Genomic DNA, 19,179 nt, shown 5'->3' with positions numbered 1-19,179 from the left:
GGAAATACTTTTTAAATGACTGGTATACTGTGAATAACTAAATTAGAGACAATTCTGTAAATATGAAACCAGAGACTGTTCCTTTTGCATGTAATATGATATGACTCAGTTCAGCTCTGAGAAAAGACCAACTGTTCACACTATCAGAATCCCCAAATTGATTACAAGGTGATATATGTGCTTTTTGCAGGCATCTGAAGAAAAATGTCGCTTGCATGCAAAATATGGTTAATTTGCTCCAATGACTGCAAAACTGATGACAGATGATAAAACTTTTCAGGTTTTCAAACAGATGAATGATTACTATAACAAAGCCAAGAGCACTGAATCACAATTTTTTCTGTATTTAAGTAGGAGTGAAATGCAGTCAGAGCATGAGAACAGACCATCTTTCTTCATCATCTCTTTAGCTCTTTTACTCAGAAATGGACACAGTAGTCAAGTAAACTGGGTTGTAGGGTTTGTTTAGCAATGGCTGCCTAGACTGTTTCCCTCCCTTCCCCTGTAGATCTTGTAAATTCTTGGGTACACTACCTCGTAGTTTCATTCTCTATCAGTATGTGCGGTGAAGCTTAGTGTTTCGAATTAGGTAATGTCCTCTGATTAACAGCACTCTACAAAAAAGTAGTAGTGTTATTACTACCGTGGTTTATGTTTGTTTATTTGGTTATGTCAGTAAGTATACTGAAGTATATAATTTGTAAATATACCCAGTACTCGGTAATACAAGACCTTATTCCAGCTCCCTGCTATTAATTTTTCCTGAGAAGCAAGGCAAGAGCAGTTACATTCTGTGAGACTTATCCAGTTTGCAGATTAACAAAAAGAGAATTAGTAAGGCTCTGCGGTATTTACATGACAGATCAAAGTCCCGACTTCTCAGAGAAATACTCATACATGGCTAATGACTTCTATTCCTGTGAGATTAAACTTCTGCTTATGAAGCTGTGCTGAAGAGCCAGTGATGCAGCTACTTCAGTTTGTTGAACTCCCTTCTTGACTCGAACATTCAAAGCTGCTGTACTTCAGCTGAGAAACCTCAGGCTCTCTGTGCAAGCTGTGAAGCTATTCTGTTATTTCAGAGTTCAGTATCATCCAGTTTGGTCACTTATACGAAACAGCTTCATGGCTTTAGTTCAGTTTTGTTCTTTGTAGCAAATAAACCGCCAGAGTCAGTATCTCAAGTGGAGGTGTTAACAGAGGGATCAGAACAGAAAAGAATATGGAGAGTAAATTCCCTGTACTCTGATACATGCTTACTTAAGAATTAAGGTGACACTCACAGGGCTGAGGTGGAAGCGATCAGAATGTTCTGGTAATGGCCATACAATATTTGTCGTGAAGATCAGCAGAGGGCCCCAGGCTTTTTGCTAAATGGTAAATGTGTCAGAGTTAAATCCAGATCATTTAGTCTGAATTGATGTGGGATTTTGGTGCTTCGGAAAACATAATTTCTGTCCAAAGTTAGGTAGATTTCAAAAATTCACTAATTTTTCATTACGAAAATGCATATCCACAGGCTGAAACACAAAATACAAGCAGGCAATTTTTAACTCTGAAAATGAGAATAGATATGTTTCCAGAAGGGGAAAATTGATGATGTATTTCCAGACAGTCAAGTGAATTTTATTAGGTTTCATGGGAAGGAGGAGAATTACCTCAAAAACCTCAGTTAGACAAGAAGGCCTCTTCTGCATTATCTTAATGGAAATTGCCTGTTTATACTGAAGAAGAAGAGGTAAAATAGATGCTGTGCTATGAACTGATACTGTGGCAACTTCCTGATACCGCTCTGTCAATTAGCTTCATCAGAAGCTGAAGCAATACTACAATCCTACTGAGGGCATAGAAACGTAGATAAAAATAATGCAGGTGTGCTATATATAATTTGTGCTTGGGCAGTGAGTCACAGTTTCACTGTGATACTTCCAGATGCAAATATTCCTTAGAGTTTAATATTCCTTTGACTTTTTGTCTTGCTTAAGCAGTGACTGAACAGTTGTTGTTCAAAGTGTCAGCAGTTTTCAATGAGTTGCAAAACGTACATGAACTGCTACAGTGAATCCTAATACTCTTAGCAGTAGCCAGTATTTGAAAGTCAAATGACATTTTTTCCTCCCTATTCCTCCAGCTGCCTCTTGGAATGGGGAGTGCAACATTGCCACCACGTTCAGCATCTGTTTCCCCATGCTATGCAGGGAGGATGTGGCACTGCACAGCTTTTACAAGAGACTCTGAAAGGTCAGTGTCAAGAAAAAAAAAATCATACATATTATATCTGTTTCTCTTCTAGGCAACAGTTACCAAGGTCATGGTAACTTTGATTTTCCACACGGGAATCCTGGTGGAACGTCTATGAATGACTTCATGCATGGGCCACAGCTGTCACATCCCCCAGACATGCCCAGCAGTATGGCAGCTCTCGACAAACCTCTCAGTCACCCCATGCAGGAATCTGTAAGTAATGGCGCTGCAGACATAGATCGTTCTTTGTGGGAGTAAGGAGCTCTCCTCAGGACTTCGCTTATGATCTGCTATTACTTCTTCGGGGATTCCTAGCTTTGGCAGTTCTTGAAATAGAGTAGCCCTGAGAAATGTTGTCAGAAATGCCATTTTTAGGTTTTGGCCTTTTCAAGTTTGTGGAGAGACATGCTTGAGGTTTTTTGAATTGTCGTTTAAGCTTGTTTACCTGAAAGAGACAACCTGGCTCAGTGTGCTTGTGTTAATCGTTGTGCTTTGCTCTGACACCTAAAAAAACTAGTGTTCATTCCCTGGGCCAGCAGAGTCTGTGAATATCCATCCTCAGCAGACAGCTTGTAAGACATTCACTGACTTCAAAGTAGGGACAGTATCTTCCTTGGCTTTGTCCCTGAGGGCAAAATTTGCATCAAAGTATTCTGAGGGAGAATTCTACCCAAGTAGAATGAAAGGCACCTTTAAGCTGTTGGGAATAGGACAAAACTGTAGATTTCAAGGAGAGATGCTGCCACTGGTCTGAGGGTATATCAATGTAAGAGATGTAAAAAAATGGAAGTTCCTCAGGTCTCAGTTGAAGAGGCAGAAATGTGTTAGAATAACAGCTTGCTCAATGCCCTAAGTTTTATATACAGAACTTTATATATCCAGAAAATGCAGTACTGCACCAACTAGGTGATAGACAAGCTACGAGCAGCATTTAATTCTTAGGCATGGCTAGTCACCTATTTTAGCTCTGTGTGGTGTGTGTGTGTGTATATCCTTTTATATTCATTTAAGTTACAGGGCAGGGGCTGTATAGCGCACTGCACAGGAAGGATGTTTAACTTGACAAGTCATCTGTGCCATGTCTTTAGTGAGTACTAGAAAGTACAATTTCAGAATGTAATGAGGAAATGTGGTAGCAGATGCTTAGCAAAAGCCTACTCAGTCAATGTCTCCACTAGCTGGCAGTGGGTTTTCCAAGGAGGATGGTGAGAAATAGGAAGGGAGCGGAGAGAGAGTTGTTAGGATAGCTTGGAGTCATCCCAACTAAGAAGATGACTGTCTGCAAAGAGTCCAGAAACTGTAATGACTTTACCACATAACAGGCTAATAAAGGACAGAACAAGCACGCTGTAAATGTAATTTTACTTTGGCAAATTTCACATACCGAGTTTGAGTAGTCTGAATTATCTGCATCGGAACCAACCGTACAGCATGAGAGTATATAGCAGTGAGGAGAATTGTTACCAACAAGAACCACTCACACACAGCTGCTGTCCTTTGAATCAAAGCCACAGGGAATTCTTCTGTGCCTCCCATTACATGACACCTACCTCTCCACTCCATCAGTAACTGCTTTACCTTTGCTATGGTAGTTGCCCCGGTGAAGTTTCTGAAGTGGTTGAATATGAAAGTGAAGAACCTGTGGCTTTCTGAAAATTGGACTCCTTACAGATAACAGCAAAGTTAAAAGTTGCTCAAGGCTATACATATTGCAGAATTATAAGAGGGTATTTGGGCAAATGTTAATAGATTTTTGGTTCTGTGGGCCAGACTGTAGCAGAACTAATACTAGCTTTTGATAGCTGGCAATTAAAGTAAACCTTTGCCTCACTTCTCCCTCATCTATCGTGATACGCAAGGTATGCTGTTTGGGAAAGGGAAGTGGCAGGCGCCACCCAGTTTATGTCTCTGGGTGATTTTCCCTAAGAAGGATCAGTTTTCAGGTCTAGTACCACAAGGGAATTAGACTGACCTTGCCAATTTGGCCACACAAGTCTTTAGACCACATTTGTGGACCGTTAGTACTCCTGCTCAGCTTTTTCAGTATTACAAAGTCTCTGCTTTCCTTTTTCTATTTTTTCCTTCTTGCTCTCTTCTCTCTCAAAAATGAACTGTTTGCTGGTAGCAGACTCGAGGAAAGTCACTTTAAAGTTGCTGCTTTTAGAGAAACACATGCCATTAACATATTTCTGAACTGCGTAACTGATTGTCTTCAGACTGACATCTCTATATGAAAGTAACTATAAATCACATTACATAACTAAGGTTTCACGATGTCTGTACTCTTGTCTGGCTTTCTGTTTTTCTTTTTTACACATATAAGGTGTAGTTTGTTTTCATCTACTATTCACTTTGACTGTTTCATGTCCAAAGGGAGAGTCAGGAGACGTCTGCTTCTTCTAGACCAGAGGTCTATTTCTAACTGAAATCAACTAGAGCTGAATGCTGCTGAGAAAGTTCCTAATTTTCCCATTGTGAAGATGTATGTGGTGGCCTGCTTTCAGATAATAGTAGCAGAAGGAGTTGATCACTCCAGACACACTCTGTAGGTCACTCCAGAAAATGCAGATGTGTTTCTCCAGTGTAGGTAGGGCTGGGCAACAAAGGGATGGATTGTCAGAACCATCTTCTATCAACACTAGCAGTCCACTCTTATGGGAAGAAGAAGAATTCAAGATCTGAAATGTGGCTAGAAGTAATACCCAGTGTAAAATGCTTTGAGAACTATAGAACAAATGTTTGCACTATGTTAGGGCAAGATAGCTGTCACAATTGCATTTTTTATTTTCTCAGAAATTGTGAGCAAGTTTTAAACAAGAATTCAGAATTAATTCTAGCTTACTGTTTACTGAAGACAGTGTAAGAAGTGGTACGTGACTGAGCAATGAATGATCAGGCCGTAGTTTCATATAAACATTAAGGTGTTAGGGAAAGAAGTCATCCCTCTTCTTTCTGTTTTCACTTTTCCTCTCTCACACACCAACAGAAGTTACTACAGCCATGAAGTGATCTGGATCATGTTACTGATGTGATTGAAAACTAATTCAGGGGGAAAACAAAGAAATCGACTTGGATACATGATAGTTCCCCAGTTTAGTTCACTGTGTATCTGCAAGGATGCATCTGATGACAAAGGAAAAATGTATGGGAAAAGTGGTAGAGAAGAGCAGCAGGGCAGGATGGCATCTTTCAGTGGTTCTGCCACTTAGTTCAGCTTAAAGAGTTAGTAAAACTGTGACCTCTGGAGTGGAGAGATGTATAAACAATTGACTTAACCTGCTGATCTTTTTTCACTATCAATTTTCTTCCGAGGTGAACGGAATATTGTTCTTCAGCCTGCAAGTCCTGTTGTTCTACATCTCAGCACTCCTAGAGGTCGCTCCTAGCCTCGTAAAGAGTTGTTTTGTGCTATTAAACAGAAGATGTAGTTGTGTGTGCTATAAACTTTCCTTTTACAGTCTGTAAATGTTTTAAGAGTGCCACAGTTTACACTCCAAAAAATGACTCTGGAATTTCCTTGCTGCGTAGGCAAAGGGAACTTTGTTAGGCTCAGCTTTCATAAGGTAGGTTAGTGCTTTTAAAATAAAACAAGGAGAGTCATAGACACAAGCTGGAGATCTACAGGTTTTATTGTTTAGAGTGGTTTTGTACCAGTTCAAACCTATCATTAATTAGCTGAATACAAATGGACAAATGTTGAAGTTCTGAGCATTTTGCTTTCTCCCAGGTAGGCTGGTGGGCCTGGATGAATAGAATGCTGTCAGATGGACTTTGAACCTGCAGCGCCTGTTTAAAAGTGATATCCCTCAGTCTTAAAATGAACAATTACTCCTCCTCCAACAGTTGTCTCAGGGCCCAAGATACTGCCTTATCAACTAAATACTTAAATAACGTTTACATATGTAAATGTAATTTATAGAATTTCTAACCTGTTTGTGTTTTGAAATATGTCTGAAAACATATGAATGCCTCTTGATTTAAGTAATTATTGTTGTTAACATACCAGTGTGACTCCTGCCTTGTGCATTTGGCAATACATTTATGAGACTTTTCAAGGTGATCCTGTTTTGCTTTGTTTTCTGGAAACTGCTTTCCCACTTAAGCAACACTGTCTTAAATTGCTTTTTACTTTTTGTTATTAAGCTTTCTTAATTTGCACACTTTCTGTTGCACGTGTCCTCAATGAATGAAGAAGGAAACAGTACTATTTGGACAGACATCTACTTTCACTCGGACTTTAGCAAAGTTTTTAGGCTGCAGATTTATTTATGTTAAGCTGTGGTCTATGGGCAGATTTTGTACAAGTTTACCCATAAGGTAACAACGATGATGTTACGGAGTACCTTTCAAGTAGTCCAACTGTGACCCTAATGGAGAGAGGAGTGTTCATCAGTACTTGATAACAGTTATTTTAAGCTCTCACGTGGGGAAGAGCCCCCAAAACAACATTACATGTAGAATCCTGCTTGTTTCCATCAACTTGCCTACCAAACCATTGGAAAGGATCTCCATGTAGCCGAGTATGAGTGTCCCAATGTATCAATGTTCAGATGTCAGTTTTCATGAGAGTGGAGCAATGTTTTTTTTAAAAAAATGCTTGTTTCTGTGATTTTTTTCTTTTAAGTTTTGTGGGAACGTTTTTATTAGGTTTTGTAATAACCTCCCTTTCGCTTTCCAAAACTGAAGATTAAGGTTAAAATAACCTTGCAGTTTACTGTGATATGAAAGGGTCAATGCTGACATAGCATTTTGCTAGTTTCTGTTGGCTTGGCTGGATGAATTTCATGCTGTTGTTGTATGTATCTGTTCTTTTGTTTCAGCTCCACTTTGTGGCAATATGTAGCATTTCTCAAAAAATGTTTACATTTTTTGCTTCTCCATATACCCAATTAACATGAGACAACCGATTCTGAGGCATTCATACACTTCTTTCTCATGGCACCATGGTCAAGTCCCAAAGAGTCCACTAGCATTAAAGGTGACATGCAGCAGAAGGAAAAATTGGGCTTGTGCATTTTTGTTGCTTCTCTGTAATGTGAGAAAGATTTTTTTCCACCATCCTTCCATAATAGGGTTTGGAAGATGTATATCGTTTGGTATTCCCCATAGCGAACATAAAAAATACTAAGGTTTCGCTAGAAAACTTACCCATGGCATGAATATAAAGTAAAAATGTATTATGTAATACGGTCTGTGCTTAGTTTAAGCTAATGCACAGTACTTTTCAGTCAGGCAGGACGTCAGCAGGTACGCAGCCACCTCCAGCAGCTCTGCTGGTGGTTGGAGAGCTTTGCTAACTGAGCCCACTTGTTCTTTTCAACCATCAGAACTCATGACTATCAGCTAAGAAAATCTGCAGCCCTTATAAGGGATGTTGCATTCTGAAAAGGAGGAAAAAAAAAAAAAAGAGAGAGGAGGAGTAGGGAAGGGCTGGCATTTGCCAGATGTTTATAACAAGCTGGAACAAGAATAGGCAGTAGTGTCAGGCAAGCTACCCAATAAAGAATCCAAGGAGAAATTATGCATTTTCTCAGTTAATCAGTTTACTGGCATGGGGATCATTATTCAACAAATTCTCCATCCATCCATGGATTTATCTTTTTTTAAGGGAAAAGCATCTGCCTTGCTCACGCTGAGCAGCGCCCATTAGCCTCTTCCCCTCCTCCTCGGGGTTTGTTATTTTGCACGGTCAAGTCTAGTTTCCCACATCACAACAAAGCAAATGCAACAGCACAAACCCAACATGTTTATTTCCCCTTTGCAGATAACCCTCAAAAAGCCGAAACATTTCCTCCAGCATTGGGATATGGAGCTTTCTTTTCCGATTGCGCTTTTTTTTTTTGTCTTTTTAATTCATTTACGTTATTTCCTTTTAACATGCAGTTACAGAGTCAGGCACCGCGAGCACTGTACCTTGTGGCCTCACTTTCTTTTCCTGCTTTTTTCCTCCTCCGCAGATCCCTCATCCCGGCAGCACTGATCAGTCCCATACTTCCATGCAGCAAGGTTTGCACGTCCCTCACCCCAGCAGCCAGTCAGGGCAGCCATTACATCACAGCGGGCCTCCCAGCCAGCAGTCCCGGCAGCCGCCCCCGGCCGCTTCTGGCAACCATCCACACAGTGACCTGACCTTTAATCCCTCCTCAGCCTTAGAGGGTCAGGCTGGTGGACAGGGAGCACCTGACATGCCGGAGCCCTCGCTGGATGTAAGTCTGTGTCATACTATCATCTGCCTGCCATAGCGTGTGCTTGACATGGCGGCGGGAGGGCGGGGGGGGGGTGCGGGGATGGGGAGCCGCTTCCACAGCACATGCCATCGTCTCATGCTTGGGTACATGGGTGTAGTCGCTGCAGCTGAGGTGACAGGGCGCTCCTGGCTTGCTGTGGAAACTTTTCTGTTGTAAGTAGCTGCATGACGTGCCAGCCGTATCCTCTTTCTAGCGTGAAGGCAGGCGTTCCTTGAGACGGCAGGTCGGGCGCCTGCTCGGAGAGATCTCCCCGTCCTCCTCGTCGCTGGACGGGGACTCCCGTGTGTGCAAGCCCAGACCCTGCAGCCACCGCCGTGCCCAGATAAGAGGAAGGAGGCGGCCACACATGGTCTGGGGCCACACACCAGCCCCGGGGCGCGTGGCTGTGGGGGTCCTCACCAGGCCCACCACACTGCTCCCTCAGTTCGCTGCAGCCGCTACAGGCCCTGCTGCTGCCGCTCAGCAGCAAACATCCCTCCTCCTGATGTGCCACGCTGGCGTTGCGGATGGGAAAGTAAACGATGAAGATGTCTTCTGCCTCCGTAGCCAGGGTTGAGGGCAGCTCATGACTAAACAGAGATAAACCTACTGTTGAGGCCAGAAGTGATGTGTCCTACCATCTGCTCGCTAGTGCTGGAAATAAGTTATCTGAGGCATCCTTCTGGTTAACCACCTACCTACCTCACAAAATCTAAATTTCTTAGCTAGGGTTAGATTTTCATTTGAGTCATGCGTTCCCGTACTTGTATCTTCTGTCTGGTCCAAAGTCTGCTGCACAATGTAATTTTCTGAGAAAAGTGTTCACCTCTGTGCCTCAGATTTATATCTGTATTACTGTTGCTGTGTACGTGCATGTTCCCTGTCACGCGACAGCACTGTGCCGTCAGGCAGCCTCGCAGAGGGGCGAGAGGGAGGAAGAGATGCTCCAGTTACTGCAAAAAGATCTCCGTGGAGTAGCATCTGCCTGCTAGAGGGAGGCTGCTGCTCTGTCACACAGCACGGTGACGGCCACATCTCTTGGGAGCTAGCTACAGGTCAAGTGGCAACCAGAGGTCTCTGCCCTTAAGGACCATAGGAGTAACATTAATAATAGGTGAAATAATCTCATTTTTTCTTCAGGTATTTAAGTAACAAAGTATGCTGTTACGGGTCAGGCACATAAACCTGGGTGAAAAGCGAAAGTAGAAAAAAGCCTGTACGTTTATGATAGTAATGTGGGTATCACTGATGGAGGCATGCTGGACTCAGTGGGAGACTGAAATGGTCTTAGCTCAATGAGGAGACGAGTGCTGTACAGTGTGGGGAATGTACGTCTTTGAAATATCTGTGAGCTTCATCACGATCAGATGAATTACTTCAGTGGGTTTAACTTCTGGTGGCTGTGTTGTGGAACCAGGCTGAGCGAGGCACCATGTGGCGTTATCTGTGAGCTGAAACCAAGCTGGGGAATGCACCATAGGCAGCTGAGTCTGCTGCCTGCTGACAGGGTTGTGATCGTTCACTAGTGCTTCAGTGTCACACAGTCTGGGGTTTAACCTGGGTAGAGGGACGCACCTGATATACATAAAGATGACTCACACCACACAGCAGAGGCCCTGAGGCTCACAGCCCTCCTTAGACCCCTGAAGAGTTCGCTTCAGGAGCAGCGGGTGCACCGCTCCAAATTCTGCCAAGCCCAGCACATCCCCTGGTGTCTGCCCCACCCGTCTCTCCCTCCCTTCTGCTCCCGCTTAGCGCCTTCAGCGCCCCGCAGCCCCTGCTGCGCCCTTGGCTTTTCACACCGGCTGCGTGCCAGGCGCTGAGCTGCAGGGCCAGCTCTGGCTCTAGGTGGGCCCTGCCTTTCACAGGCCTGCACGAGGGGATCTGGGAACACGCCAGCATTCTCAGATACCCTTCCTCTTCAGAATTTCCACCCCTTTGCTCTTGCCACCCCTTATACAGTGTTAAATTATGCCTTAATTTAAAAAAAAAAAAAAAAGTCTGATTCTATTTTTCGGGAGTCCTAGAAACATTTTAATCCCAAATTTTTGCCATTGCTTCAACGTGTGAAATACACCCTCAAAACTAAGGACTTCATCTTTAGAGATACTGAGCGTATTGTTTATAACTTTCACTTTTCTAAAAATAAAATAAAAATCCCCTATATACAAGAATGAGTCTCAGAGACATTATGTTAGATTTTTAACAATTGAGTTGGAAAAATGTGTAGGAAAAATTCAGCCATTTTTTTCTTTCTAAACATTTGGCAAGGCCGCCATTTTATTTTGGTCTCCCATATTAGATATTCAGAAAAACTATGATAGCAGGTGAAATACATTTTGCCTTATCATTAGTCTAGTGCTATTACAACAGCAGTTTAGCTATGAATAAAAGAAGGAGGTGTTTTAAGAAAACATTCCTCTGGGACATTTTGTTTATGTAAACTTGGCATCTTCTTTTTTTTCTAAAACACTTAGGAAGTAATAAACTTCCTTCTACATTTCATGTGTAGCTTATTTTAAAATTATGTTCATCCGTTTAACGTTAGAAGATGAAGCTGCATTTTCAGAGGAGTAATAGAAGCATATAAATATAATATTTGCATGCTAAATGTGATGCAGTCAAGCTTTTGGTTTTATAGTATTTGACAACATAAAACAACTTAAGATGAATTTCTCATACCTACTGTTATTGTTAAATCAGTCCATGTTTTTCTGTCTTGGCCTCAACGCAACGCTGAATATAAAGGGAGCTTATTACAAACTCTTCCCTGTCATTTTTTAAATACGACACTTTTCACCAAGCCCTGGTGAGATGCAGAATAAACCAGAAAACATTGCCTTTTACAAAATCTAGCAGTTAAAGTGTGCTTGTTACCTGTCAGATCAAAAAGAATGAGTGATGCTTGGAAAAATGAATTTTTCTATTTGAAACACAGTATTTGTAAAAATATAAGTAAAAGAATCACAACTATTTTGATACTTTAAAATACTGTGGAGATCAGTGCATCTTCTGTTGGATGGGGTACCATGCCCCTGACCGTTTAAAATGTCTCAAATTGCATGTAATGGTTTAGCTGAGTAAGCACTTCAAGCCCCCATCAATACCACGGAAAGAAATAGGACTCATCTACCTGCCTTGTCCCCCCTCTCCCGGTATTCTTCCTCAGGGTTTTTGCCGTTTTTTTTTGTTTGCTTGTTTTGTTGTTTTTTTTTTTTTTTGGGGGGGGGGGGGGTTGTTTATTTTTTGTTTGTTTGTTTTGAGGGGTGTTTTTTTGTGTTTTTTTTTGGGGGGGGGGGCGGGTGATTTATTTTTTTTTTCGTCTGATTTAGTTTTAGCTCTTGATGAGTTCTGGATCCCTCTGACTGCCCCAGAAGATACGTCAGTGTGCAGAGGTGTCACGGGGTGACTCAGTGTATGAGGAAGGGACAGGGCTGCCTCTTTCTGTAAGGATGCAGGCATAAAGCAATCACCATGCTACTGTGTGAGTCAGATCTGACTGGTGTTGTTGATCTGCTTTAAAGCTTAAATATGTTTTCCTGGTTCAGCCTTTTATATGAAACTAAGATACATAACTAGCATTTATCAAGAAGTTTTTTCAGCATTGCTAGCCAGGAAATAAACTTTATTGATGAGCTTTGTGATGGGGAAGTTGATTGAGAAACCCTCACTGAGATGATAATGTAATTCATATGTAAAAGTTGACTAATGCAGACTTTCACAAACCAGTGGATGCTACATCATCCTAGGGTATTAGGCAGGGATACTGCCTTCAGACTTATTTGGATATATTAATATGAAAGCCAGTTTCCAGGAATGTGTGGTGTTTAATCCCTTTTTACACAAATGTATTTCTGTTATCTGTAATTTTCCTTTTATCTTTATATTTTATAGCTGCTTCCAGAACTCACAAATCCAGATGAGCTGCTTTCATACCTGGATCCTCCTGACTTGCCAAGCAATAGCAATGATGACCTTCTGTCTCTCTTTGAGAACAACTGAAACTATGTGTATTCCCCCATCCCTTTCACTTGTTCACACGTGTGTGGCTGCACAGCAAGGAATCTTAACACTCCTTTTCCACAAAAGAAGAAAAAAAACTCACAAGTTGATCCAATGGTGCACTCCCTGCTTTCTTCATCTTAGAACTGCTTTTGTCAGCTTCAAAAACTGCGAAAGTGACGGGAGAAAAAACAGACAAAAAATGCAGTAATCTCAGAGTCTGCCGTGCTACACATCACAATGAAGCATAGACAGTTGTGCAGCTATTGGAAACCCCGTTTGTTGTTCATCCTATAGAGAGAGAGTTCTGTGATAAACATAGTGTGAAGTATCTTGGCAAAAACCAATCTTGGCAAGGGAAGAAAAGGCAACAAAATGGAACTGTCTTTAATTGACCTGTCTCAGAGTGTCCTTCCAACGCATGTTCTTCCATTTTTTTGAAACTGTATCTCCCTCCACCCCACTTCCCCTCTGTCCCCCTCCAACCACAGGTTTGTGTTGGAGTAATTGTCCTGGCTACACACAAAAAGCAGAACACAAACACATTACAAAGCTCCAAAAAGCACAAATCATGCAGTAAAGTGGCAAAGATAGGGAAGACATACAAGCCCGTCAGAAGGAGACAGCAGTTTAGTAAATAAGTCTTCAGTAACGGAGTCCTGAGCATCTCCAGGCTGCAGCCGCGTGTGTTTGGATTTATAGAAGTGCAGGAATCGTAAATGCCTCTTCGCAAAGGATTCCTCTGTTCAAACACACAGATTGGAAACATGGGAAAAATAAAAAATGTTTTCAAAGTTTAGGTTTTTTTTGTGGTTTTGGTTTCAAATCAGTACCGTTTGTGGCTGTGCTAACATCCAGCTGTTGAGATTGATGGCACAGGTCTTTTTGCCATATATTCCATACAGAATGGAGAAGAGAGGGAGGGGGGAATGCAAACCCAAATACTCTTGATTATTACCTACAGCCTTCAGCTTCCTGAGTGTTTGTGTCACTGTTTGTATTGCACAATACATAGTAAGACAAGCTGGGTTGAAGGCAGATAGGAAATCATTGCAGGATGGGGGGAGATTAACATCACTATCTGCATAATTATTTTTAATAATCAGCTTGAAAAGGGGCATTGAAATTGGACAGACATTTTACAGCTTCCTTTTTGTTTTGCTTTGTGTTCTGTTTTCATGACTGTTACAAATAATTCAGCCTTTTTCTTTTCTCCTCTTTCAGTCTTTTTTTTTTCTTTCTTTTTTTTTTTTAACTTTAGCTGCCAGAAAGAGATTGTTCTCACGAAGGAATGGGCATGGGGAGAAAAAGTAACTTCGTAGAATGCTGCTGCCCTCAAGAGACCCTGATGCCACAATCACTGTCTTGCCCCTGTGATCCGTGCTTCTCGTGTGGTTGCTTCTCCTGCATGAGCTTCCTATTGCTTCTGTGCCCATTTCTGTGCTCTTTGTCTCTCTCTCTTATAAATTATGTACAGTAGCTGTGTAAGAAGTGCATGTGTGCCAACTTTGCCCTTGTGGTGCAACATTTCAGCTTTTGCCCACTGTACAGTTATTGTTTTAGTTTCTTTTTGTTACTAAAGCAAACTTGACCCTACTCCTTTCCTCATCCCAAACCCAATCTGATAACCTTTATTTGCTCGCCACAACGCGTTTTAAACTTAAGTGCCAGACAAAATTTTGTTTGTTCCTGTCTGACTAGATAGTTTCCTAGCCCTTTGTGTTTAGTTTGCAATGCTGTAAATGGCATGCTATGTGCTTACAACTCTGGATTTGCTTTTCTCACCAAAGTCATATTTGTAAATTCTTTGCGGTTTTTGTTTTATTTTGCTCTTTGTTAACGTTTCCCACTACTGCTGTACATGAGTCGTGATATATATATGCTAGTCAGCAGCACCTTGCTGTAGATATTAAAGGAAATGGCGGTTTAGTTCTTTTATTTTCCAGTAGGAGTATTGAATCTGTCAAACATATTATGTAGAGATGGTCCCACACTTATATTTTTCCTGTTTCAAGTTTTTTTAAGAAAGGCGCTGTTCATTATGCAAAATCAATTATTTTAAGAATTGCTATTGTAAATATCTTTGTGAATATTTTAGTATTGTCTTTGATAATATTCAACATTTTCATGATCTGGTTATACTTTTGCTGGTGTTTTTAAATACCTTGTCTGAAGAAAAATATGGGTCCTTTTTTAAAAAAGAAAATTGAGGGTTCTTTAACAGAATAAGGGAGGTTTGTTGTTTGGTTTTTTTTGTTGTTTTTTTTTTCCCCGTTTTCTTTTGATAATTAGCCCAAATTTCGTATCCATTTATGTGATGAATGAATTGATATGTCAGGCAGTACCTGGACAATCAGGGCCCAGCTCTGTCATGGAAACATAGCAAAAAGCGATTGCCTAGGGCATACGCACAAAACCACCACCTAACCGACCGATGTTCACCGACTGTGTGGGTACTTGTGGGCTGGCAATGCAGAGGTTTTGTTCCTTTGCCCAAGTGAGCAGAACACCTAGGACCAGCTGTCTGAACAGGTAAAGATGCACTAAGGCAAGCAGCGAGCGTATAAGGTACCTTATTTATATCACTATGCTGGTGTTCCAGCCTTGGAAGCTGGGGCGCTCTAACACGTAGGGATGTTGGTGGGTGGGGAGGGAAACAGTATAGTATATTTTATTCTGCTTAGAAGTATCTTTTTTCTTATGTAGGCTTGACAACCTGTAGAGGATCTCTGCAGAATATTAAAGATACCTTGGTATAATACATGGTAATATGGTTGTGGTGTGGTGCTGCTATCACACAACTACTAGGAAAGACCGTTCTTCAGTTACAGATGTGTTTTGTAGCCGTTTTACTGTAGTAGTTTTCCCCTGTATTTTTGCTGCATTGTTTATATAGGTATTGAAGTCGTTTGCAGGGGTGGCTAATGATAAACTGACATTATGCCCTTAGAGTTTTTCTTTCTTTCTTTCGTTTTGTTTTGTTTGTTGGTGTTCTTTTTTTTTTTTTTTTTTGGGGGGGGGGGGGGGGGGGAGGAGGGAGTTTCTTAAGCCGTAGGTTTTGGAATAAAGAAGATTTCTCACTAGTTGGAACGGGTTGCTCAGATTTTTTTAAATTGATTCTATTTAATGTTCCACCCTCCATTGTTTCCTGAGCAGCTATGTTAGTCACCTGAAATTATTTTTCTCTTAAACACAACGTTAGTATTTTAAACCAGGTATGTTAAGGATTGACCTTTTGCTAACTGGTAGTATTTAAAATGTATCATTTGAAAGTACCTGTTGGAAAGAGTAAAGGGAAAAAACTCCATAGATATTAGCAATATGTTTGGAGCAGTGTTTGCATCTGCTTTGTACAGTAATAGAGCATTAAAGTGGATGATTGACATTTTTAAGCTTAGAGAAACATTTGGTTTCCGAGCAGAACTTAAGAGATAAAATATGATTTTTACCCATCACCCAAATGTTGGACATGTGAGACAGTTTTAAAACTATGTCAGCTAAAATCAGGTACTGTATAGTGGATTCAGTATGAAAAAGCTTCTAAATGAAAATTTAGTTATTTTTTTATCTGTTCACTGCCATATTAAAGTTTAGAGAAAAAAACTAGCAAATAGGGTAATCACAGTCATTTCTTTTAAAGCTTAATTATTATATGAAATTCCAGTAGTATTTTTATTCTTCTTTTTTTGTTTGTTTACTTTTTAATTGTTTCCCTATGGAAGTTCATCTGGGAAAGAACCCACAGAGATCTACCGTTCTGCTGCCAAGACATTATTATAGGACTGACAGATACACGCCAATGTCTGCAGTGGAGACTCAAGGGACATCTGTACATATGTAAATGACAAATAGAGACATGTTAACAGAAATGCATTCATTTTCCTTGGAATGTGCATTGTTTTTATTTCGCAGGAAAAAAAAAGCTTGAAGCTCCATCTTATGTGGAAAATGAATCCTGTTTGTTAGCGTTTGTGGAGTCTCAGCATTTGTTTCACCTTCACTTCTGTAATATACTCTGATCCTTCGTTTTGTTTTATCTTCATGTAATATTTAGCTTACGTGTACTAGTCTATCACCTGTGTATTTTTAGGGTGCTACAGAAATAATGAAGAAAAATACGGGGATTAAAAAAAAATTGTAACCAAATTCATACTTTGTACAATTTTTGATATCATGATCAGAGGAGAATTAAAAAAAAAAAAAAGTACAATCTGAAGTAACATGCAAAAACGGCCATTGTCTTTGTTTGTACATTGTATGTACAGTACAATGCAATCATTTCATACTTTAAACTGGTCAGAAAAAATAATTGTGATTTTTAGTCTTGCAAAACTGTATGTAGTTAGATGATGTGACAACCTAATATTTATCTAATAAATATGTATTCAGATGAAACCTGTATATTAGGTGTTCATGTGGTTATTTTGTATTTAAAGATCAAATTATTTGACTATTGCTAGACATTTATATACTCTGTTGTAACACTGAGGTATTCTCATTTGCTCATGTTAATTTTTTTTCCTAAATAAATTTGCAAAATGAAGGTCTGGCTAATTGGAAACTGCTTTGTAAATTTTCACTTCTGAAACGCCCCACTTCCCCTTCTCCCTCCCTGGTTTGTGTGTTACTTGGAAAGTTATTTGTGCAGGACGCCGCTTTTCAGGGAGCAGGATTTGCTACAGGAAGGGAAAAAGGTATGAACCAGGGTGGAAGAGACGCAGACTAAGAGATTATGAGTGCAGGTTTACTGATGGGCACAGGATCACAGAGGAAAAAAGACCAGGACATGAAATCATATCAGTGACTGCATACCACCTAAGTGCGTAATAAGTACATTGAAATGAAATCGTTGCATGATATGAATAACACAATAGTAGTGCTTGTCTCTTGTGTTGACGTGTGTTCTGAAATACAGGACAACTTAATCCTTGTGGAGAGAAGATGTTAGTGGAGAGATTAACTATCCAACACGGTAAATTTACCTTTCTCTTTGTTTAAAATTCTCATGAGTTTGATCATTTTACTTTTAACTGGAGTCTCTGTCATCAAAGTGAAATCAGTGACTTTGGAAGATGACTAAAATAAGACTTTTTTTTTTTTTAATGTATCCCCGTCTTAAAGCTGAAGGACCTGGTTTCAAATTGCAGCCTTTCAGTTATGAAGTCTGCTTAACTTCTCAGCGCGTTGAACAGTAAGCAGACTGAACCATGGCTCGAGGAGCACGCACAGGGCACTGTCAGCAGCGGTGGCACTCGCAGCTCCTTTCCTGGCGGAGTTCCACACCCATAACTAGCTGCAGTCACATGCTAGGCACTTTGCATCCAGGGACCTGTTTTTGTGGAGAATTACGGAGCATCTCTGTATATTGCATTTGTGGAAGTGTTTAGTTTAAACCCACCTTTCAAAGGTATTCAAGTATATAGGAACAACCTAACCATTTCAGAATATGAATATAATTCAGGCGTAGTAATTACCCTACAGGGACAGAAGTCCCTATTGTTGATGGAGAATACACATAAGTAGTTTTGGATAGATAAATAAAACTGGATGAAGTATTCATTTCTCAACGTTGGGAAAATTCATTTCTTTTTGCCTCAGCTTCTGCCTTCTTTGCTGGCAATACCAATTAAAAATGGTATTTTAGGATAAAGTAATAAAACTGAGTTCCAATGCACTCAGTAATGAAACAGAAAAAAGTATATATTTGTCCTCAGCCAATAATTAATGAGTATTTTGTTTCTGGTGTTTTGTTTTCCCGGAAGCTCCCAAGAAGTGTCAGTGAGACAGTGTGCAAACCTGCTTTGGCACTGTGAAGACAGAGACAAGTATTTCTGTATGAAGAGCTCGAGCGAAGTCCTTAAGTGCTGTGTGTGTTTCAAGCTTACTTGGAAGACTGAGAAGGCTCTGACAGTTCTCCAAGTGGAGCTTCTCCCAGATGCCAGCCTGTTGACTCCAGGATAGGTATGACATGCACATCCAGTTCATGCAGATGTCTCCTGTTCCACCTTGTGGCAGGGCGTCCATGCGTTGCTTGCTCTTCCTGTGGTTCCAGGCAGCCACACAGCACATCTCTCTGTCTATGTGCTTATCGAGGTGCATCATTGCCGAACAGCTTCAGAGCGCTTAAGGCTGAACATTTTTTCTCTACTCTTCCTAATCAATGTGAATCTCTGAATACGTATAAATTTGTGCGCATTGTATTACTTTACCATGCACTTCCTCATAACTTTTATAGGAGCAAGATACAAACTATTAGAAACATGGAAGTGAAACAACGAGGTTGTTTTCTGTTTGGACAGCGGGGATGGGATTCCTGTGTGTGAACAGAGCTGCTTTCTTTCCTTTAAAGAAGTAAGCCAGATGGCATAGAAAAAGTTGTACAAGTCTCGCTTAATATACGCTATATGTAATATTCTCACTTGGTGTCCTTGTCGCGGACCTCTTAAAACTCATTAACATTTGACATTTGCATGTCTTGTCTTTTATTTGTTTGTATTTTTACCTAGAACCTGCTTCCTTCTTATCTGCTTAAATTTCAAGTCTGTCCAAATCCTCTTATACTGTGAATTTCCAGTCATGAATGATTACCTTTCTTCTTCCCGTTTTGAGTAATTATCAGAGTGTCACCATATTACAGTTTTCCATTGTCTCTGTCACTGGAATCCTACCAATTCCATGTAGAATATTACTCCTGATGTCTGTCATT

The 19,179-nt window shown here is 40.6% G+C and overlaps 1 protein-coding gene across 18 annotated transcripts in view; it reads left to right on the top strand.

The window, feature by feature from the left end:
- ZMIZ1 (zinc finger MIZ-type containing 1) overlaps window positions 1-16,874 on the top strand; it is a 352,884-nt gene extending 336,010 nt beyond the window's left edge. For 16 of the 18 annotated variants that reach the window (XM_048074827.2, XM_067000629.1, XM_067000623.1 and 13 more), the window contains 3 exons: window positions 2,294-2,457; window positions 8,202-8,450; window positions 12,366-16,874. In XM_048074827.2, coding sequence (XP_047930784.1) covers window positions 2,294-2,457; window positions 8,202-8,450; window positions 12,366-12,473 — 521 coding nt within the window. In that variant the 3' untranslated portion in view covers window positions 12,474-16,874. The remainder of the gene's footprint in view (window positions 1-2,293; window positions 2,458-8,201; window positions 8,451-12,365) is intronic. The other 2 variants (XR_010832874.1, XM_067000632.1) reach the window with 2 other exon arrangements.
- The last annotated feature ends 2,305 nt before the right edge of the window (window positions 16,875-19,179 follow it).

The sequence above is a fragment of the Anser cygnoides genome, chromosome 7 (assembly GCF_040182565.1).
Source record: "Anser cygnoides isolate HZ-2024a breed goose chromosome 7, Taihu_goose_T2T_genome, whole genome shotgun sequence".
In the NCBI taxonomy this organism is placed as follows: Eukaryota; Metazoa; Chordata; class Aves; order Anseriformes; family Anatidae; genus Anser; species Anser cygnoides.
This window is presented reverse-complemented; position numbering and strand designations above follow the sequence as displayed.